Source organism: Xiphophorus maculatus, chromosome 5 (assembly GCF_002775205.1).
Source record: "Xiphophorus maculatus strain JP 163 A chromosome 5, X_maculatus-5.0-male, whole genome shotgun sequence".
Taxonomy (NCBI): Eukaryota; Metazoa; Chordata; class Actinopteri; order Cyprinodontiformes; family Poeciliidae; genus Xiphophorus; species Xiphophorus maculatus.
Window position 1 is genome coordinate 21845069 of NC_036447.1, and position 19164 is coordinate 21864232.

The 19164-nt window shown below is 40.6% G+C and overlaps 2 protein-coding genes across 4 annotated transcripts; both read left to right on the top strand.

The window, feature by feature from the left end:
* The first annotated feature begins 969 nt into the window (after positions 1-969).
* rln3 (relaxin 3) lies at positions 970-3310 on the top strand. The gene is made up of 2 exons (XM_005805072.2): positions 970-1168; positions 2775-3310. Exons 1-2 carry the CDS (start codon positions 994-996, stop codon positions 3038-3040), a joined length of 441 nt encoding a protein of 146 aa, XP_005805129.1. The 5' UTR covers positions 970-993; the 3' UTR covers positions 3041-3310.
* Positions 3311-4147: 837 nt separating this feature from the next.
* LOC102228635 (transportin-2) lies at positions 4148-18750 on the top strand. 3 transcript variants are annotated; one of them, XM_005805071.2, is made up of 24 exons: positions 4148-4342; positions 4964-5063; positions 6302-6377; positions 6526-6675; positions 6928-7034; positions 7111-7244; positions 7333-7414; positions 8099-8221; positions 8316-8434; positions 8517-8577; positions 8674-8845; positions 9882-10034; positions 10119-10344; positions 10430-10601; positions 10676-10870; positions 11192-11350; positions 12588-12675; positions 12849-12947; positions 13027-13122; positions 13206-13281; positions 13371-13470; positions 13556-13630; positions 14297-14426; positions 14517-18750. In XM_005805071.2, exons 2-23 carry the CDS (start codon positions 4965-4967, stop codon positions 14402-14404), a joined length of 2670 nt encoding a protein of 889 aa, XP_005805128.1. In that variant the 5' UTR covers positions 4148-4342; position 4964; the 3' UTR covers positions 14405-14426; positions 14517-18750. The 3 variants fall into 3 exon arrangements, with proteins under 3 accessions (XP_005805128.1, XP_023189823.1, XP_023189824.1); XM_023334055.1 differs by having other exon boundaries at positions 4161-4198; XM_023334056.1 differs by lacking the exon at positions 4148-4342 and adding an exon at positions 4591-4861.
* Positions 18751-19164: the final 414 nt, after the last annotated feature.

The following is a 19164-nucleotide window of genomic DNA, read 5'->3' on the forward strand; positions in this document are numbered from 1 at the left end:
TTGTGGTGCTGTAATTCTTTTGTAAATTGCACACTGTTGATTGATTAAATCTGAAATTATTTTTTCTTGTCTAGTCATAATCTTTATTTAATCAGGGTTGGTATGAAGATGTTGTTTAAAATAAATCCATACACAAATGATCAAATTCTCAGTATTTTATGCAAGATTGCACAGAATAAATACATTTTACGCTGAGCTCTCGGGACACAAAGTACTTTGAAATCCAGCAGTAATGTGGACAATTACTTGGTAAGTTGCAAAAGGCTGCAGAGGTACTCAATTCATGAATCTCATGCTGTTCTAATTGCTTCTAATCAACCAGTGAATGTTCTTGTCTTGAGAGACCACTTCCAGTTCCTGTTTGTGCTTTTTCCATTTGGGATTAGCTTTGATGCTACTTTGTAAAATACATCAGAAAACAGGATCAGAGTTATGGAGCCTTGCTATCTTGCAGACAGTACAGAATTGTGAAATCAAAAATGATACATACATACAATAAACACTCAATAAACATAAAAAAAGGTGCACTGATTACATCAGACCAAACCAACTTTTTGTCCTAATGGCAACGCCCAATCCTGAAGCCATTTCCTATATTTCTGAACAAAACAATGATAAGGATAGAGTATCTTGTGTGTGTCTCCAACCTATTGAATCGTGGGGATTTTTAGGGTGAATGGATTGTAATCTCCATCCAAACTGGAACAGACATCGACGAGAGACGATGCTGATGACATACGGCACAACCTGACTGATGTCAGGGACTGAAAGGCCAGCTGAAGGTCACAGGTGATTGGATTACCGAGAGTACTGTTGACACCGGTTCTCGCATCATCCATTTTCTGCCAGCATTGTTGCCCCTAAAGGTTACCAGTTTTATCTCTGAGGATGCTGATAAGTGGAAGTGAGGCTCTGAAGTCTTTATAAGGTGATGAGACCATCCAAAAATAAAAAATAAAAATCCTGAACCACAGAGACATCCATTCTGTCACCATGTTCAAAGGAGCCCTGTTGACATTAGGCCTGGTCATGGTATTTGTGCACCTTGCACATAGTACCGACGGTCATTCTTCACTTTATGGGGTAAAATTGTGTGGAAGAGAGTTCATACGAGCCGTCATTTTCACATGTGGTGGTTCTCGCTGGAGAAGAAGCGTGGAAGACTCAGGTAAGATAATAAAAATTCACTTTGAATTTATGGCTATTTTCATCATTCAAATTCAGATCTTCTTTACTGTCCCTAAAAGGGAAAACTTGGATTGACAATCATAGTAAAAAGAAACAAACAAAAACAACCACTAGTATTCTATGAAATAATAAAACAATGTTTGAAGTAGTTTATTAAGAGGTATAAAATCAATAGAAAACCAAATAAAATAACAACAAGAAAAGATAAAGAAAGTGCTAGTAGTTCAAAGTGAAAATTAAACATCAGATGTAATAATGTGCAATTATTTCTTTGACTTCCTTTCTTAGGGAGGAGGCATGTTTTTCTTGAAAGAAGAGTAAATTATAAAAAGGGACCAATTATTTGGCCAGAGATCAAAATTTACCAGTCTTTCTTGAATGGCTCTAACTGGTGATCTACTGGTCAAATAATTAAAAATCTGATTCTTTTTTTCCCCTATTCCCCTAACACATCAAAACTAATCATTTTCCTTCTAAAACCTCATCAAACAACAACCTGCAAGTGTTATGGGCATATGGCTTGATTCAATACATTAGGGTAATCTTACATTTCTTTATCTTCAGTTGGACTAAAAACTACTACTTCTATCAAATTTGCAGCTCAAGCCTAGATGGGAATGAAAGGAGATTGTACAGAACGTTACATTTGATTATGTGACACTTCTTCAGAATAAAACCACTAAAGCTTTTTTTTTTCACTTCAAATGTTTTCAATTTGCACCAAACAATACCTGAAGGGTCATTTTTGTAGATTGCAGGAATGTTGTAGTTATTCTGAATTGTGTTTTTGTTAGTCACTGTCTTGAGGAACCTATCATAATCAGCCATTTCCACAGCTAAAAAGAAACGACTGATGTAGGAAGAAAATGATTGATATGTCCTTGATTAATTAGTAAATGGATAGTTTGATATTTTTCTTCCTCAGTAAAACACTTGGTATGAAAAGAAACTAAATTTAACTGATTTGGAAAGCAGCCACATGAACTGTTTAATTAAACCAGTACAAGATGTTTTCATGTTATTCAGCTTTACATTTATGTTAGTCACTCAGACTGGAAATGCTTTTGCTCTCAACAAGCATCTCAACTATTAAAAGATTCTTGCAACAGCCTTTGCATAATCCGCTATGACGTTCTTGATTTGTTTTAAGATGGTTTAAGTTCGCTTTAGTCTTGAATTCTCTTGGGCATGTCGTTGCCTTCAGCCACACGGCTAACTAGCCTGGATTTAGAACAAATGAAAACTCTAAGATAGTTTATCTACTGCGGGTGAAATATGAACTGCTTATAAAATTTTAATAGAGATGAAGGAAGTGGATGCTGCATCATTCCACAAAGTCTGTCACAACTTGGGCTGATGGCTAACTTCTCCATCCTGTAGTGGACTGACTCACTATTATTGTGCCATCAGCAAATTTCAGGAAATTCCTGAGTGTGGCAACTTTTGATGTCATTAATATATAAAAACACACAGAGCCAGAAAAAAATAACACTCTCCCTATAGAGAGCCATTGACCGACATCACCGTGTTTCATGTTTCCTCTGATGTCAAACCAGGATTTTGATACATGTTCACCTTTTAATCAGGCCTCATTGGAGAAGAAATCCTGGATCCGTGGCGGGCGATTCCAATCCCTCAGCTTTCTGAGAAAGATCCTGCTAATTCCCAAGCACTGAAAGATCAAGTGATGAATGCTGTTGGGTTCAGCCGCTCAGCTCGCTCACCGCTCTCAGAGAAATTGCTGGAGGTTCTGCAGGGGGAAGGCAGGAAAGGACGGGAAGTAGAGTTCGGACTGTCCAACTCTTGCTGCAAGTGGGGCTGCAGCAAGAGTGAGATCAGCTCTCTTTGCTGAAGATGATTTACCCCCTTAACTGTCTGACATGGAGAATTTTTTTTATAAACCCCATCTTAAAACTAATGATTTTCCATATATTAATGAAAAGAATTTACTGTGACTGTCACATGCTGAAAATGTGTTTAATAAATCTTTGAGTTATCGATTTAGAATCTGTTCCTTTAAAAAGAACAAATGTGATATTTCATGCAATTAAAGATGTTTCCACTTACACAAAATATTGTTTCACAAACGGTGTTGTCAAGGATTTCAAAATAAAGGAAGTAGTGATGACAATACATAAAGACGTAAAGGAGTTTCGAAAAGACACAATTTGTTATGAAATATTATTTTGTCCTGCAAACCACAACTCGGGTGCCTTTTCTTATTGGAGATTTGTTGTGTGCTTCAATAAGCTCCTTGTGTTTTCCTACCTTTATTTTTAAACAGGATGATTTTAGAAAGACAAACATAAGAAATCATTCAACTGATTGTTGAATGATTTCAACTGCTTCAGTTGAACCTTCAACTGCTTCAGTTGAAGGTTCAACTGAGGTATAACTGAATCATTCAACTGAAGTATAAAGTAAAATCCTGCCTTTTATATATAAATTTGTGCATTTAGGGACAATTCTAGAGATTCCAGTATGCAATAACCCGTCAACCAAAAGCGTTGTCAAAAGAACAAACCCTTGTTTTAAATAAGAAAACAAAGAATCACATAATAGCATAATTAAAACAAAATATACATGCTTAAATACAAAGTGTGTTTATTATTTATTACTATATTTATTATAAATGAATATTTGTCTAATTTGTCTAGTTTATTTCATCCAAATGAGCATCAAACTCCTACCTGTTGCATGTAGATATTGATAAATCAAGATTGAACTACAGTAATCAGAACCTGGCGCCATCTAGTGGTCAAGAGTAAAGCTCAAAAGAAGTCATATACAGTATTCACGAAATTAAACGCGCTGCGTATTTTTGTACCAACAAGATACATTTAAAAAACCGAACAGCCACACTTATAATAAGAAAAAGGCAGTTATTTTAAAACATGTCTTACTGCGTAATCACCTGGTTCAGGTCTGTTGTCTACGGAAGCCGGCAAGAATCAAACAGGTCACCCGGCTTGATCGCAAGGCATGCAATCTCTGTCATACACAAGCTAGCGTAAGAAATACACAGACCTACAGAGACTATAGTTTTTTACACAGCCACACAGATAGCTGCGATATTTTGTTTAATGTTAGTTTTTTACAGCGTGACTGCACTGTTTTCCGTACAAATATAAAACCAGCACACCGGAGTAACCAGGTAAAATCTTTCGCGCTACTTTCATACAGATGCTAGCTAGACATGCTACATGTTCTAGCTTTGGGTTGATGTCCGGTTGTTTATATCATGCATTTGAAAGTCTTTCTGTAATTGGTGTTAATTACACGTTCAGATATAAAGTACAGTGACCGGGAATCTGTGTAATTTACGCCTTGTAGCCGTTTAAAACGAGTGAATACGCATTTTAACCCATGTTGACATTAAGCTAGCTTGCTAGCTGTCTCAGAGACATTGCGCCGTCTGGGCCTCATGGAGAAAAACTCTCCTCAGCTCTTAGTTTATAACTTATTAGAACTTACCGAAGCCAATTCACCGTAGTTTAGCACTCGCTTTTATTATTGTTGGGAATCATACCTCAGAAAACAGGAAATGCTCCTAGCCACTCATGCTATCAAAACGGCTTCTCGATAGTATTTACAGCCTTTTTCATTTTCTGAGGTTTTCAAAAACCAGTTTCTGTTTGAGGCAGATAATATAACGGATGGTCAACTATCTTTAGTGAGTGGCGTGCTTGTTTTCTACGTATAGGTGTGAGTGAGAGCACTTAGAGGCGTTGTTGTCGTGCCGTTCAGACAGCTCATCAATGTGTTATCTTCACAGGATGGAGTGGCAGCCAGACGAACAGGGTCTGCAGCAAGTGCTTCAGCTGCTCAAAGATTCCCAGTCCCCGGACACAGCCACTCAGAGAGCTGTGCAAGAAGTATCCTTACCTCTCAGTCTGTTTGGAAATTTAACCATGTCTAAATGGATGCCTGGTGGAAAGCTGCTTTGCGGTGTTGCCTCACTGCAAAATGTTTGGTGCAAACCCAAGCTGGACCTTTTCAGAGTGGAGTTTGCATGTTCTGTGTGCAGGCACTCCGGCATCTCCCTAAAGCCCAGGGTTTCTATGTAAGCTGGAAAAGTATGGAATTTGATTCAAGTATTTTCCAGGTCTGGATTAGTATGGAAAAAGAAATGTGATCATTTAACTGTGCAGTCAGACATATATTTTATTATATATACATTTATTAAATTGCATTTTTCATGGCTAAAATGACTGAAATATCTAGAAAATGGAGTCTGGAAAAGTCTAGAATTTGGACATGTCAAAATGAGCCAAGTGTAAAAATAGGTAACATATCATATGTTAAGTGTGTGTACATGATTATTTGTCCTATGTCTCTTTCATGGATCCCAGTAATTTGCCTCAGCACCACTCTTGAGCAAGATTTATCAAACATAGAAGACGCATAAATGCCAAACAGAGGCATAAGGGTGCATTCACACCAGCCCTGTTAAGTCTGCTTTGATCTCATTTTAATTTATCTAGAAAGTCTGATTTGTTTGGGGAGGTGTGAATATGCAATAGTACTCTGATGCAGACCAAAAAGGCAAACTCTGGTCCACCTAAAAACCTAGATCTCAGCTTGGGTGAATTGAACTCTGGTGCTGTTTGAATTCATATGAAAGCCAATCAAACCAGAGACTGCTACAAAAGCAAGAAGTGGACTACCGCACAAGCAATTCTTGGTAAATACACCAAAACACACGCAAGACTCCTATGCCATAGGGAGAAATGGTTTATGGTCTTTTACCAAGACAAAAGAGAAATCCTACAACCATTAAAATCTGACACTACTCTGTTTTTGTTTGCATTTCATGAAGAAGGAAGTTGCGCTCATGTCTTCAGAAATTTTTGTGTCGTTTCCGTCAGTGGTTCTTGGTGCAGCACCACCACAGGCGAGGGAGGGAACAGGTTTTTCAAAGGGTTTGGTTTTTTTGACAGTGCGGTGTGAAATCAAACCGCACCAGCTGAAAATATAACAAATGTTGCCACTTTGGTCCTCAATAGAACAGAGTTTACCAGACTATGATGCGTGAAAACACCCTTCGTTAGATGAGGGTGTGAGGATGTTTTTGCCAAGTGTGGATGGTTGAATTTCTTAACCGATACCCCAGAAACTGGAGCAGCTTAACCAGTTTCCTGACTTCAACAACTATCTCATCTTTGTCCTCACAAGCCTCAAGTCTGAGGGTATGATTGAGTTAAAAAAAAACATTCTGTTGTCAGTATTGCTGATCTTTCTTTTCAGCTGTGCTAGCGTCATGCTAATATTTCAGTTCTGCATCCAACATCCTGCTTCTCACATGGTAAAATGCTGTTTCATTCTCTGTCTCTGAAGACGAACCCACTCGCTCTCTCAGTGGTCTGATTTTGAAGAACAATGTGAAGGCTCACTACCAGAACTTCCCCCCTAACGTGGCTGACTTCATCAAACGAGAATGCCTCAACAACATCGGAGATCCGTCGCCGCTTATCAGAGCTACGATCGGTGAGGGTGTGGCAGAAAGGGGAAGGTGGGAGGGGTGGGAGAAAAGCAAAACAAGAAGTGTTACCCTGTAGTGATTGTGAGTCAGTCTGCAATGTGGGAGGCTGACTTGTTACACAGAAAAGTTGCTGTGTGGGTGCTCGAAACAGTGTTTTGCAGATGTTTATAGCTGAAGAAGGCTATGTTGTGTTAAATAGGGTAATCCAGAACTTTCAGCTGCAGGTTTATTTAATATTTTTTGTCTTCGTCGTGAAGGGATTTTGATCACAACTATAGCCTCTAAAGGAGAGCTGCAGACTTGGCCGGAACTCTTGCCTCAACTTTGCAATCTGCTCAACTCTGAGGACTACAACACCTGCGAGGTACAGCCTCTGCACGACTTATTGAGTTTCTAATTGTTCATTTGATTGAATCGCTCTGATTTCCCCTTTTATTCAGGGTTCTTTTGGAGCACTGCAGAAAATCTGTGAGGATTCGTCTGAGCTGTTGGACAGCGACGCTCTGAACAGACCTCTCAACATCATGATCCCCAAGTTTCTCCAGTTCTTTAAGCACTGCAGCCCCAAGATCAGGTTGGTAAACCACTGTTGTTTTTCTGTCATGTCCCTTCTCCTTTATTCAGGCTAATTTAAGTAAGCTCTTGGCTTGGTTTTCCTTTAGGTCACATGCTATCGCTTGTGTGAACCAGTTCATCATTGGACGAGCTCAAGCTCTGATGGATAATATCGATACTTTTATTGAGGTGAGGGATAAAAATATTTTATCTGGCTTGTTCCGCAGAGTAGAGCATTTCAGCTCTGGGTCATTCTGATGGTGGAGGGCCGAGTACTGCCTGTTTAAAATCTTCCAGTCTGTGGAGACACCTTATGTAGAGGACTGAGGTGAACTTAGTGTTGTACTGAAGAGTTAATTTAACTTTTGGGATGAGATTTTTGGAAGACCCAATACTGGTCTAATATACGCAGTTTCCTATTTATTGAATGGTTTTAGAAAACAAAAGCAGTGAAAGAGTTGCTGCTGTCTGTATGAACAGAAAAAACATATTTTATGTATTCTAGATTTGGAAAAGGAGCAAATCTAAGATGGCAAAGAGGCCAAGCAGAAGATACAAAATAGCTTTTTATTGTGCTGCTGAATTAAAAACACGACTTCAGGCTTGTTGTTTCAAGATGTTTAGAGAATGCTGTTAAGAAAACCCAACTTGGTAAATATTTTATGTTCAAATATCTAGAATGTTATTTAAAAAAACTTCAGAAAATCCAAAAATTGCAAGAATCCTGGACATTGCGTAAAACGTTTACTTTGACTAATGTGGTGGAACGCAGCAGATTAGGTTCCTTATTACCCCAAACCTTATTTTACCGTCTTGTTCTCCAGCTCCTCCTTCACTTAATCCGTTCATCCTTCTTCTTCTCTCCTTTTGCAGAGTCTGTTTGCCCTGGCCGGTGACGAAGACAGTGAAGTGAGGAAGAACGTCTGCAGGGCTCTGGTCATGCTGCTGGAAGTTCGCATCGACCGCCTCATCCCACACATGCACAGCATCATCCAGGTGAGGCGACCGTTGGATCTTCTGTCACCACCACCATCGTAGATACGGTCCTCCTCCTCTTCCTCACCACCAGCCGTTGTGTTTCTGTCTGCAGTACATGCTGCAGCGAACGCAGGACCCCGATGAGAACGTGGCTCTGGAAGCCTGCGAGTTTTGGCTCACTCTGGCTGAGCAGCCCATCTGCAAAGAGGCCCTGTCTGGACACTTGGTCCAGTAAGTCAAGATATGCTGACAGATGGATTGAGGTAATGAAGGAGGAGCTCACCTGATTTAGATCTTTTTTTTTTTTTTTAAGACTGATTCCTATCTTGGTGAACGGGATGAAATACTCAGAGATCGACATCATCCTCCTAAAAGTAAGCAGCTGTTGTTAAATTAAATGCTTCTTCCACCCAAACTCTGCCCTTATAAGAATCTAGTTTACTTCAGACTTAATCTTTATCGTCCTCCAGGGAGACGTCGAAGAGGACGATACGATTCCCGATAGCGAGCAGGACATCAAGCCTCGCTTCCACAAGTCTCGCACCGTGACTCTGCAACACGAGGGTGGGGAGGGCGAGGAGGGCGAGGACATAGACGAAGACGAGGATGACGACGACGACACGTTGTCTGACTGGAATCTTCGTAAGCTACTGAAATGCATTTAGACATGTGCAGTCACACCAGATTTATTTTGTTTTACTTGGTTCGTTTGGGGAGGTGCAAACGTGCAGTCGAACTCTGATGCGGACCAAAACAGCGAGGTCTGGTCCCCCTAAAAACCTAGATCTCAGTTCAGTTGAAGTGAACTCTAGTGCAGTTCAAATGCATATTATTGCCAAGCGGACCAGAGTTTGCTCCAAAAGCAAGAAGCAGGCTATTGCACAGGACATTCTGAATAAAGGCATCAAGAGCAAACTCACGAATCTATTGCTAGCGGGAGAAATGGCTAGTGGTTCTTTTTACCAAAGACAAAAAAGAAACCCTACAATCGCAAAAATCTGGCATGTTTGTTTACATTTTGAGAAGAAGGACGTTGTGCTCATGCCATCTTTGGAGGTTTTGTTGTCGTTTCCTTCAGTGGTTCTTGTTGCAGCGCCACCACAGGCGAGAGGGGAAACATGTTTTCAAAGAGTTTGATTTGTTTGATAGTGCAGTGTGAAAGCGAACTGCACCAACTGAAAATGTAACCAGTGTTGTAATTTTGCTCCCCAATCAAACCGAGTGTGAAAATATCCTTAAACATCTGATATATTTCTATTTCAAAATTTTTTACTTGTCCAGTTGTCTCAGTCTTATCTGTTTCTTGTTTTTTCCCCTCTGTTCTCATCCATTGTTAAAAAGGAATTACCATATTTTTCAGACTATAAGTCGCTACTTTTTTCCCACGTTTTGAACCATGTGGCAGTTTTTTTAAAAACTTTGTGGGTGCGGCTTATAGTGAGGTGCGCTCTATAGTCACCTCCCTCTATAGAGGTGACAAAATGACAAATGTCATTTTGAATGACAAAATTCTTGATTTTCTCATTAGAAGCCCAAATTATGTTAGATGTTACCATTAATTTTATTGGATTTTATGGTATAGATCAACAAAACGTGGTGAATAACAGTGAAGTGGACAGCAGAAGTTTTTCTCCTATCGGTGCGTCTGTAATCTCGTCCGTCGGTCTCTGACTCCCAGGAAAGTGCTCGGCTGCGGCTCTGGACGTTCTGGCCAACGTGTTTCGTGAGGAGCTGCTTCCACACCTCCTGCCTCTGCTTAAAGGCCTGCTGTTCCATCCTGACTGGGTCATCAAGGAGTCTGGCATCTTGGTGCTTGGCGCCATCGCTGAGGGTTAGACATAGACTCACAAATTACATTAAAATCTAAATTTTAATATAAAACAGGAAGAAATGTAAGCTCTCATCCTCTTTTCAGGCTGCATGCAGGGAATGGTTCCCTACTTGCCAGAGCTGATTCCTCATCTCATCCAGTGCTTATGCGACAAGAAGGCTTTGGTGCGCTCCATCGCCTGCTGGACCCTGAGTCGCTACGCTCACTGGGTGGTCAGCCAGCCCCCCGACGCCCACCTCAAGCCCCTCATGACCGAGCTTCTCAAACGCATCCTGGATGGAAACAAAAGGGTGCAGGAAGCGGCGTGCAGGTGCGGCTCTCAGCTTTCCTCTGTGCTCTTCTCTGTGATGTCTGTTGCTCAGACATCTTTCTCACTCATATCCTGTTGGCCACAGTGCCTTCGCCACCCTGGAGGAGGAGGCGTGCACGGAGCTAGTGCCGTACCTCAGCTTCATCCTGGACACGCTGGTTTTCGCTTTTGGGAAATATCAGCACAAGAATCTGCTGATCCTCTATGACGCTATAGGAACGCTGGCTGATTCTGTGGGACACCACCTCAACCAGCCTGTGAGCTCAGCAGTCACACACACATTCACACAGCTTGGGACTGAAGCATTTACTTTTCGGGGTTTTCTTTGAAGGAGTATATCCAGAAGCTGATGCCGCCTCTGATAGCCAAATGGAACGAGCTGAAGGACGAGGACAAAGACCTCTTTCCTCTGCTGGAGTGTCTGTCGTCGGTTGCCACGGCGCTGCAGAGCGGCTTCCTCCCGTACTGCGAGCCTGTGTACCAGCGCTGCGTGACCCTGGTCCAGAAGACGCTGGCTCAGGCCATGGTGAGCTGCGTTACAGCATTTTACCTTAACACTCTGATTTTAATAGTCAGGGTTTGTATGGGTGCTTGAATTTAAATTAGTTTTTTCAGGGTTTGGAACGTGCTTGAAATACTTGATATTCAAATTGCAGTTAAGTTATTAAGTCCATAATAGAGAATTGTATCTGTCATTTTTGTTTCATTTCTGTTGTTTTTATCTGTAAAGTGTGGTGCTGGAAATGTTTGGAAACTTACCTTGAAATTGCTTGAAGTTTACTGGGTTAAAGTGTGTGAAACATGTGTAGTTGTATGAAATGAGAACCACTATGTTGGTGTTTCTCAGATGTACAGTCAGCAGCCAGACCAGTATGAAGCACCAGATAAGGACTTCATGATTGTGGCCCTGGATCTATTAAGCGGGTTGGCCGAGGGACTCGGGGGCCACGTCGACACGCTGGTGGCCCGCAGCAACATCATGACCCTGCTGTTCCAGTGCATGCAGGTGAGAGTACTTCAGTGGATTTCATCACCTTCACATCCCATCTAGTCTGAGAAAACAGCTTCAGGTCTTAATGATGTGGAATTATGAAAATTGTGTTCATATCTTCTCTTTCTATAATTTTTATTGCAGAAAAAGTGTTCCCATCATTTAAACTCTTTCACATTTTTTCACATTACAACCACAACATTTTTTGATTTGGGTTTTTATGTGAAATACCAAAACAAACTGTTGCATACTCGTGAAGTAGGTGGTGTTTTGGGGTATTATTCGGTAATGGTGGAGCCAGAATATTCTCATAGTGGTGATCAGGCTGATGTGGCGGTTAACAATTAATTGGTAATATGGCCGCTTTGGAGAACAACATCCGTATTTGCCAAATAATTCACAAAATACAGAAAATATTTTCTGGAAGCTAATAAATAAATGCCATCAACGCTGCCTCCAACTGTTTTGGAGGGGAACTGCTTGTTCTGGTGGTGTGCTCTACTGGTGAATTACCTCCATATTGGAACGACCAATTGCCTGACCAGTGGGGGGTCCAATGATTGTCCAGGGGTTAGAGGTCATGGCCACCCAATGGGAACCCCCTTTCTCCGCCCCTGCATTTCGGGGTCTTGACCAAGCTCAACTTAAGCTCAGTAAAATTAAACAGAGAGCGTCTATCTGCCACAGATTCTTACATAAATCTGCATACAGCCATCTTGTGGAGATCTAATGATTCTCTAATTGAATAAAGAAGAAGAAGATAGTAATCCTGACAATGCCGACAGTTGTGGGAGGTTTTAAACTTTATTAATTGTAAGTTGTTGTGACAACAATAAATCAAAATTCTTATCATGACAAGAAGCTTATAATGATAAATGATAAACAATACGATAAATGCCCACCGCAAGATTCAAGGCATGTTGAAGGCTTTTGAGAGAAACAGTTTTATCCCCAAACTCGTTTACTTGGTGTAGAAAATTATACAACTGAGTTTTTCAGATTTACATTTAGACACGGATAGACCGACCCACCCGTCCCTATTCTGCAAAGTTAGTCCATCCATCCATTTATTGATCTGTCTGTCATGCGTTTGTCCATCCAGGTAATTGGATGATGTGAAAATATATAGGAAACCTGTTTACTTGTGTGTCGGCTCTGAGCAGTCCCAGGTAGTCAGTGGATGTGCCATTAACCCAATTCAGGTCAGCAGATTTTGTTTATATTGGTCTTTGTTTGTATGTTTTTGTTTCAGGATACGATGCCTGAGGTGAGGCAGAGTTCATTTGCTCTACTGGGTGACCTGACCAAGGCCTGCTTCCCTCATGTCAAACCCTGTATCGGTAATTATTCCTTTCTCTTCCTCCCGAACACTACACTCAGCTTATTAAAGGCGCTTGACGAGGGCCTACCACAGTGGAGAAATCTTTTTTTGTGAAACATGACCGTAAAATGTTAGGAAAAAAATTACACAAATCTGGATGATTATTTTTGAAATTACATTTTTGTCCTTTAGCTGAATTTATGCCGATCCTCGGGACAAATCTGAACCCAGAATTTATCTCCGTGTGCAACAATGCCACCTGGGCCATAGGGGAGATCTGCATGCAGATGGGTCAGTACCACCATCTTGATGCTCCTAGTTTAAACTTTAGATATTGTGCGTCTGACCTTGTTCTTTCTTCTCCCATCAGGAGTGGAGATGCAGCCATACATAGCTATGGTTCTAAACCAGCTGGTTGAGATCATTAACCGACCCAACACACCCAAAACCCTGCTGGAAAACACAGGCATGTAGACGTGCGCTCCTCATGTACTGCTCATGACTGACACCTTTGTTACTTGCTTAATGGTATCTATGCTCGTGTTGCAGCCATCACCATCGGCAGACTGGGTTACGTTTGCCCTCAGGAGGTCGCCCCCATGCTGCCACAGTTTATCCGACCCTGGTGGGGAATCCTCGCCTTTCACGCAAATCGCAGCTGTGAGAAAACCGTAGAAATCTGCTTCTCATTGCTTTCTTGTTGATGTCCTCCAGGTGCACGTCTCTCCGCAACATCCGAGACAACGAGGAGAAAGACTCTGCCTTTCGTGGGATTTGCATAATGATCGGTGTGAATCCCGGAGGCGTGGTGCAGGTGAGGCGTCGTCCGCTGCAGCTGTACGCGTCGTCCAGTTACCGTCTGTTGAATTACACCTACTGCACCTTTTTCTGATGCTCAGGATTTCATCTTCTTCTGTGACGCTGTGGCCTCCTGGGTGAACCCTAAGGATGATCTGAGAGACATGTTCTACAAGGTATGTAGCAGAATAACCCAGGCAAAATTCAACATCTTATGTCACATTTTGCCTTGTGAGTCACATTCTGCAGTTCAGGGATTAACCTGCAAACACAAACCTCTGCAGATGAATAGGCTTGTCACAATAACACATTTTACTGGTTTATTGTCCCAGAAATTATTTCAATAAACAATAATAATAATATAGATAGCTATCTAGCTAAAGATAGCTATATACAGTATATAGTTATCTTTTGCATCTATCTTTGGTTAGTGCAAATTTATTGCCAGTTTGCTGGACGAAGTTCGTCTTTGCCTGTACAATGCTACAGTCATTCTGTGCAATAAAGCTTCGTTCTACTACGCTTTAAAATATACAATTTTCTTTGGTACATTTCCGCCATGATTAGGTCTTAAATATAATTCATAATGGTCTGAAAAAGTCTTGGAGTTGATGAAACCTGCAGTAATGCTGTTAATTGATTAATTGCTTATTGCTATGGGCTTATACATAACGTCAACATAAGTTAAACATAAAAGGCGTTTCCCATGTACCTTCGACATCAGTTATGTTTATTAAATTTTTACTTTTAATAATCCTCATTTAAATCTTTAATATCTCCTAAATATGTTCTCTTTGCTCGCACATGTTGGATTTTCTGACGGTGTGTGTTGGTCTCCACAGATCCTTCATGGTTTCAAGGAGCAGGTCGGGGAGGAGAACTGGCAGCAGTTTTCAGAGCAGTTCCCCCCACTGCTAAAGGAGAGACTGGCAGCCTGCTACGGCGTTTAGGTTCTCCACACCCACCCAATAGGTAAGCCACCACACATTGGGCTAAAGTAAAGAAAAGTTGCATTGTTGCTCCATTAACATCTTCATGTTGGTTTGTGTTTTTTGCCTTCAGGTGAGCCAGCAGGAGGAGGGTGAATGGGAAACTCATCCATCTGTGTATTGCACGGCCCTGATCTGGGGGGAGGGAGAGGGACGCTTTTGGCCGCTCCCCCTGATGGACGGCCCCCACGCCCTATGTGTTTGTCCATAGAGGGAGGGTGCGCGGGTGGGAGGGAGGGACAGGGGGGACACCTCTAGATTAACTAGGCAGGGACCTGACACAGAAAAAAAAACAACAACTAACTGGTAGGGACAGATAGAGGAGGAGGAGACCAGCTGGAAAAGAGAGCGGCACAAAGAAAAGTTCAGGGACAGACAGGGAGGGGATTCACAACGAGGCAGGGACAGCAGGCAGGAGAAAGCTTGTTTCCTGGCTAGAACGACAGGGAAAGTTAGGATTTTAATGGGATTCTTAAACTTAAACGAGTAGCTGGTTGCTCAACAGACTCACAGACATTAAGTTGTACATGCAGTACCTGGGACAGACTGTGGGTGGCACTGTGGTTTAGACTTTTTACAGACCTACTACGTAGCTAGGGACAGACAGGTAAAAAAAAAACAACCTCTCTAATAACTTCATTTTTCTGGGGGAATAGGATTCTATATCAAATACTCCATCTGTGCTCCACCCTATTCTGCTTCTCTGTAAGATGATCTATCCTCATCCATGTTTCCTACCTTTCATTCTTACCAGAGTGCTGCTTTACAGAGCTATCATCTATCACACATATTGCTGTCTACATGTTTTTTTCTACCTGATCGAACGAGACAGAGAGAGAGAGAGTGTGGGGAAGCCTTTTCCCACCGAAAACAAACCATTTCTCTGGGAAGGGGGGCTTAGGGCTAACACTTTTGTTTTCTCACCTGAGCGGGAGGAAATCTTACAAAGAAAATGCATCCTTAGTTTTGTCTCCAAGGTTCAGCTCGACGCGTGCATGTTGCAAGTTTGTAAATCCTGATTTCGGCATTCTTTAACGGTGTGTGAAATGTGTATTTTTTATTTTTTGTATTTGTTTTTGGACATGGTACCGAGCTAAAACTTGACTCCCCACCGCAATGTCCTTGGCACCTGTTGACTGTGACCAAGTGTTTGTGTATGTGCGCGCGTGTGTGTGTGTGCGCATGTGACTGAGTGTGTGTATGTGTCTGTCTACATTTGTGTTGATATCCATTTGATGCCATATTGATATCTTTAGTAAAACTGATTGGTTGTGATCTTTATAATGTTTTATAATTGGTCTTTTTTTTTTTTGCTGCTACTGATGAGTTTTGTTTCTGTAGTGAACTGAAATTCACACACTTAACACAAAAATTGAATTGATGCTATATTCAGTGACTGTTAAGTTGTTTTTTTGCACTTTTTATTTTATTCAGTTTTTTTTTTATTTTATTATTTGTATGGTATATTTTTTTTAACTTCACCCATATGATATGTCTTGACCCTAATGTCAGTGTTTGTCATACTGTGTTGCACTGTGAAATTAAGTGTCTTTGACTGGCAAAAATATCTCAATACTAAATGGCAAATAAAAGCAAATTTGTGAAACTGCGACTAATCCGCACTTTTACAATTACTAACCTTGCCATAATGCTGTGTGTGTGCGTGTGTGTGAGATCCTGCATGAGAGAGTGCATGAAGAGATTTAGTATTTGCCAATAAGCATGTTTGACGGAAGAGTGTGATACGGTTAAAAGTCGGGATGTAGCCTGCCTCAGCATAGTTTGTATGCATGCTCTGTCTTTCCACAGTAAAGATGTACAGTGCCTTGCAAAAGTATTTGTACCTCTTAAATGTTTATACATTTTGTATGAAAACTACAAACTTTAGTGTATTTTATTAGATCTTTATGATAGCCCAACCCAAAGGAGCGTATAATGAGAGAGACATTTCTGTCCTTTCTGCTCTGTAAACTGACCCAACCACAACTACTACTAGCCCACTCGAAAATAAATTTCAAGTGGGGTTTAGGTCGGGACTACCCTGGTAAAAACCAGCTCTTGTTCTATGCTTCGCTTCATCCAGAGGGTCTGGACTCTTGACTATTGAGAAGCAATTGTTTACTGGAGGCGTGGAGTTTGTTCAAGTCTTAAATGTTACCCAGTCGCTAACGTTCGTCCATGATGTAGCCGTCCTCCACTGCAAAGAGAGAAGTGCCGAGCTGAACGAGGCAGCTGTTAATATTGATTCAGTATTTAGAAGTGTGGCAAACACGGACTGAACGGCTTCGTTCACTTCCTCTGCTGCCATCACTAAAACTACAGACTACAATTCTAAAACAGCGCAGAAAATTGACATCATTCACAACTTCTCCTGTTCACTGATTGGCCTGGTCAAAAATCTATCAGGGAGAATCCCCTTCAATGGGAGAAAACCTAGAAGGAGCAGTGAAGAGAGATTGGAATTTAGAAGCCAGTGGCTGGGCTAGGTTGGGACTTTGACTAGGCCATATTTTGCTCAGTCTCAAGTCTTTTTGTAGCCTCTAATTGGTTTTCTTCCAGTATTCTCCCGAATATTCCTCTCTGGTCTGACTAGCTTCCTTTGCCCTGCTGAAGATCCCCTCAGCATCATGCTGACAACCACTACTCTGAAATGAGTAGCAGTTGTCCTGTTGAGATGCTCCAATCTGAGTTGTAGATCTCTGTGACTTATCCAGAGTCTCCATGAGCTTCTTGTAAGCTTTTCCAATGACATGATGTCCTTTACGTTGAGTGTCAGCTTATATGGATGACCCTTTTTGGATTGATTAAACAAAGCTCTGTGGGACATTCGCAGCTCAACATATTGTTGTACAACATATGACTGTGCGCCTCCTGAGATCATAATACAAACTACTCACTTCAACGCTCTTGGGAACAGTTGTAAACAGCATAATGGCAGCATTGTTGTGATGACATGCTGAAGATGGAGAGTTGAAAAAAGTAGTAGCTTCTTAAAGAGACAGAGGCCAATTTCAAAGTAGTTTGCGATGTTAAATTTATTTGATGTCATGTTTGATATATGCAGCATTTTTATAACACCTGAAGCTTACATAGTATCTTGATTGTGCTACAAAATAATATTCTTCTTTAAACTTCTCCTGAACTTTTCTCCCTGACCTGTCTGTTCCATATCCATATATGCGCACCACACTTTTCAGATATTCAGTTTTAAAAATTTAAAGCAATGTCTCAATCCCTTTTCATTTCACAACTACACACTACTTTGTGTCAACTCATCAAACGCCATTCCAATTAATAGGTGTGTCAGTACTGGTGTGGGCTTGTAAGAGGACAAAATGTGGAAAAGCTCAACAGGTATGAATACTTTAGCAATGCACTGTATGGGTGTGTGTGCAGTAGTGCATGTTTGGTGTATGTTTCAGAGTATTATGACTGCCCTTTACACACCAACACACCACCTCGACTGACAAGCAGAAAGGGACGGTACATTTAGATAAAAAGCTAGGACACTGCCAAAGAGCAATAGCCACTAAATTAGAAAGTTGGATTAGAAGCAGGGGCCACCTGGAGCGTGATGCGGACACACAGGTACAGCCGGACTGTAAGGAGGATTTCTGATCACGATTCTGCCAGCAAAATTCAACACAGGGAAGCATGTTCATCTTTTTAAATGTTTTTTTTTTAAATTTTATTATTATTATTATTTTCTGGCTCATAGACAAAATGTTGCCGCTTGATTTGACCTAGACTGTGACCATTAAGGTAATTGAACCAATCATCCGTTACTTAAAATTGGAGACAATCTGAGTCTGTTTCCTTTCTCTCAGTTCGGATTGTGAGGGATGTTTTATTTTATTTTTATTTTTATAAATGTCTCAGTGGCTCAATATTTTTACGTGATTTCATGTGCTTCTCTGATGTTTTCTAGTTCCATGAGATTTTTGTATTGTGAACTTTTTAACGATACTGTAGAAGTCTGGTTGTGGACCAGTGATGAATACAAGTAGAGAGAGGAGACATGATTTTTTTATTTTCATTTTTTAATTTATGTTAATGTAATAAGAAGCATGATACTGGGTAAGATTTAAACTTTTAACATAAAAAATCAGCCTGATTTATAATAGAGCAAAAATAATTTGGTACCTGCCTTTAATCTGTTTCCCTCCATTTATTATAATTTGGGAGTAGAAATGAAATAGTTTTGGGGTGATTTTAATCCTTTTATAGTTTGTGTGTAAAACTGACTGAAAATCCAGCTGGATTGTGGATTACCTGAAATAAATGTTCTTGTCATGCATGCTGAGAAATGGCTGTTATGATTTTTGGTGCTTTTTTTAAAAGTTAATATTTTGGTTTTTCTTTTTAACTCTGTTTCAGATAAATAGCACAGTTCCTGGTATATCAACTCTCAAATTAAAATTCAATGTAAAATGAGGAGTGCAATGTGGGCACTTTTTCTGACAGTCACCTTCATTGTTCAGACACGAAGGTGTGATTATTATTTTATTATTATTATTATTTTTCAAAATTTGGGTGTAAAAGTTAAAATTTGCAGCATATTTTCATTAATTCAAACATGTTTAAATTTAAGTAGCCAACAACAATAATATTTGGAGAAATGTCTCTTACCATGTGGCAGAAAACCCACTTAGTTTTGGTTAAATCAAAAACTTTATGCTATATCTTTTCATCTTTTGCAAAAAAAAAAAAAAAGATGATGT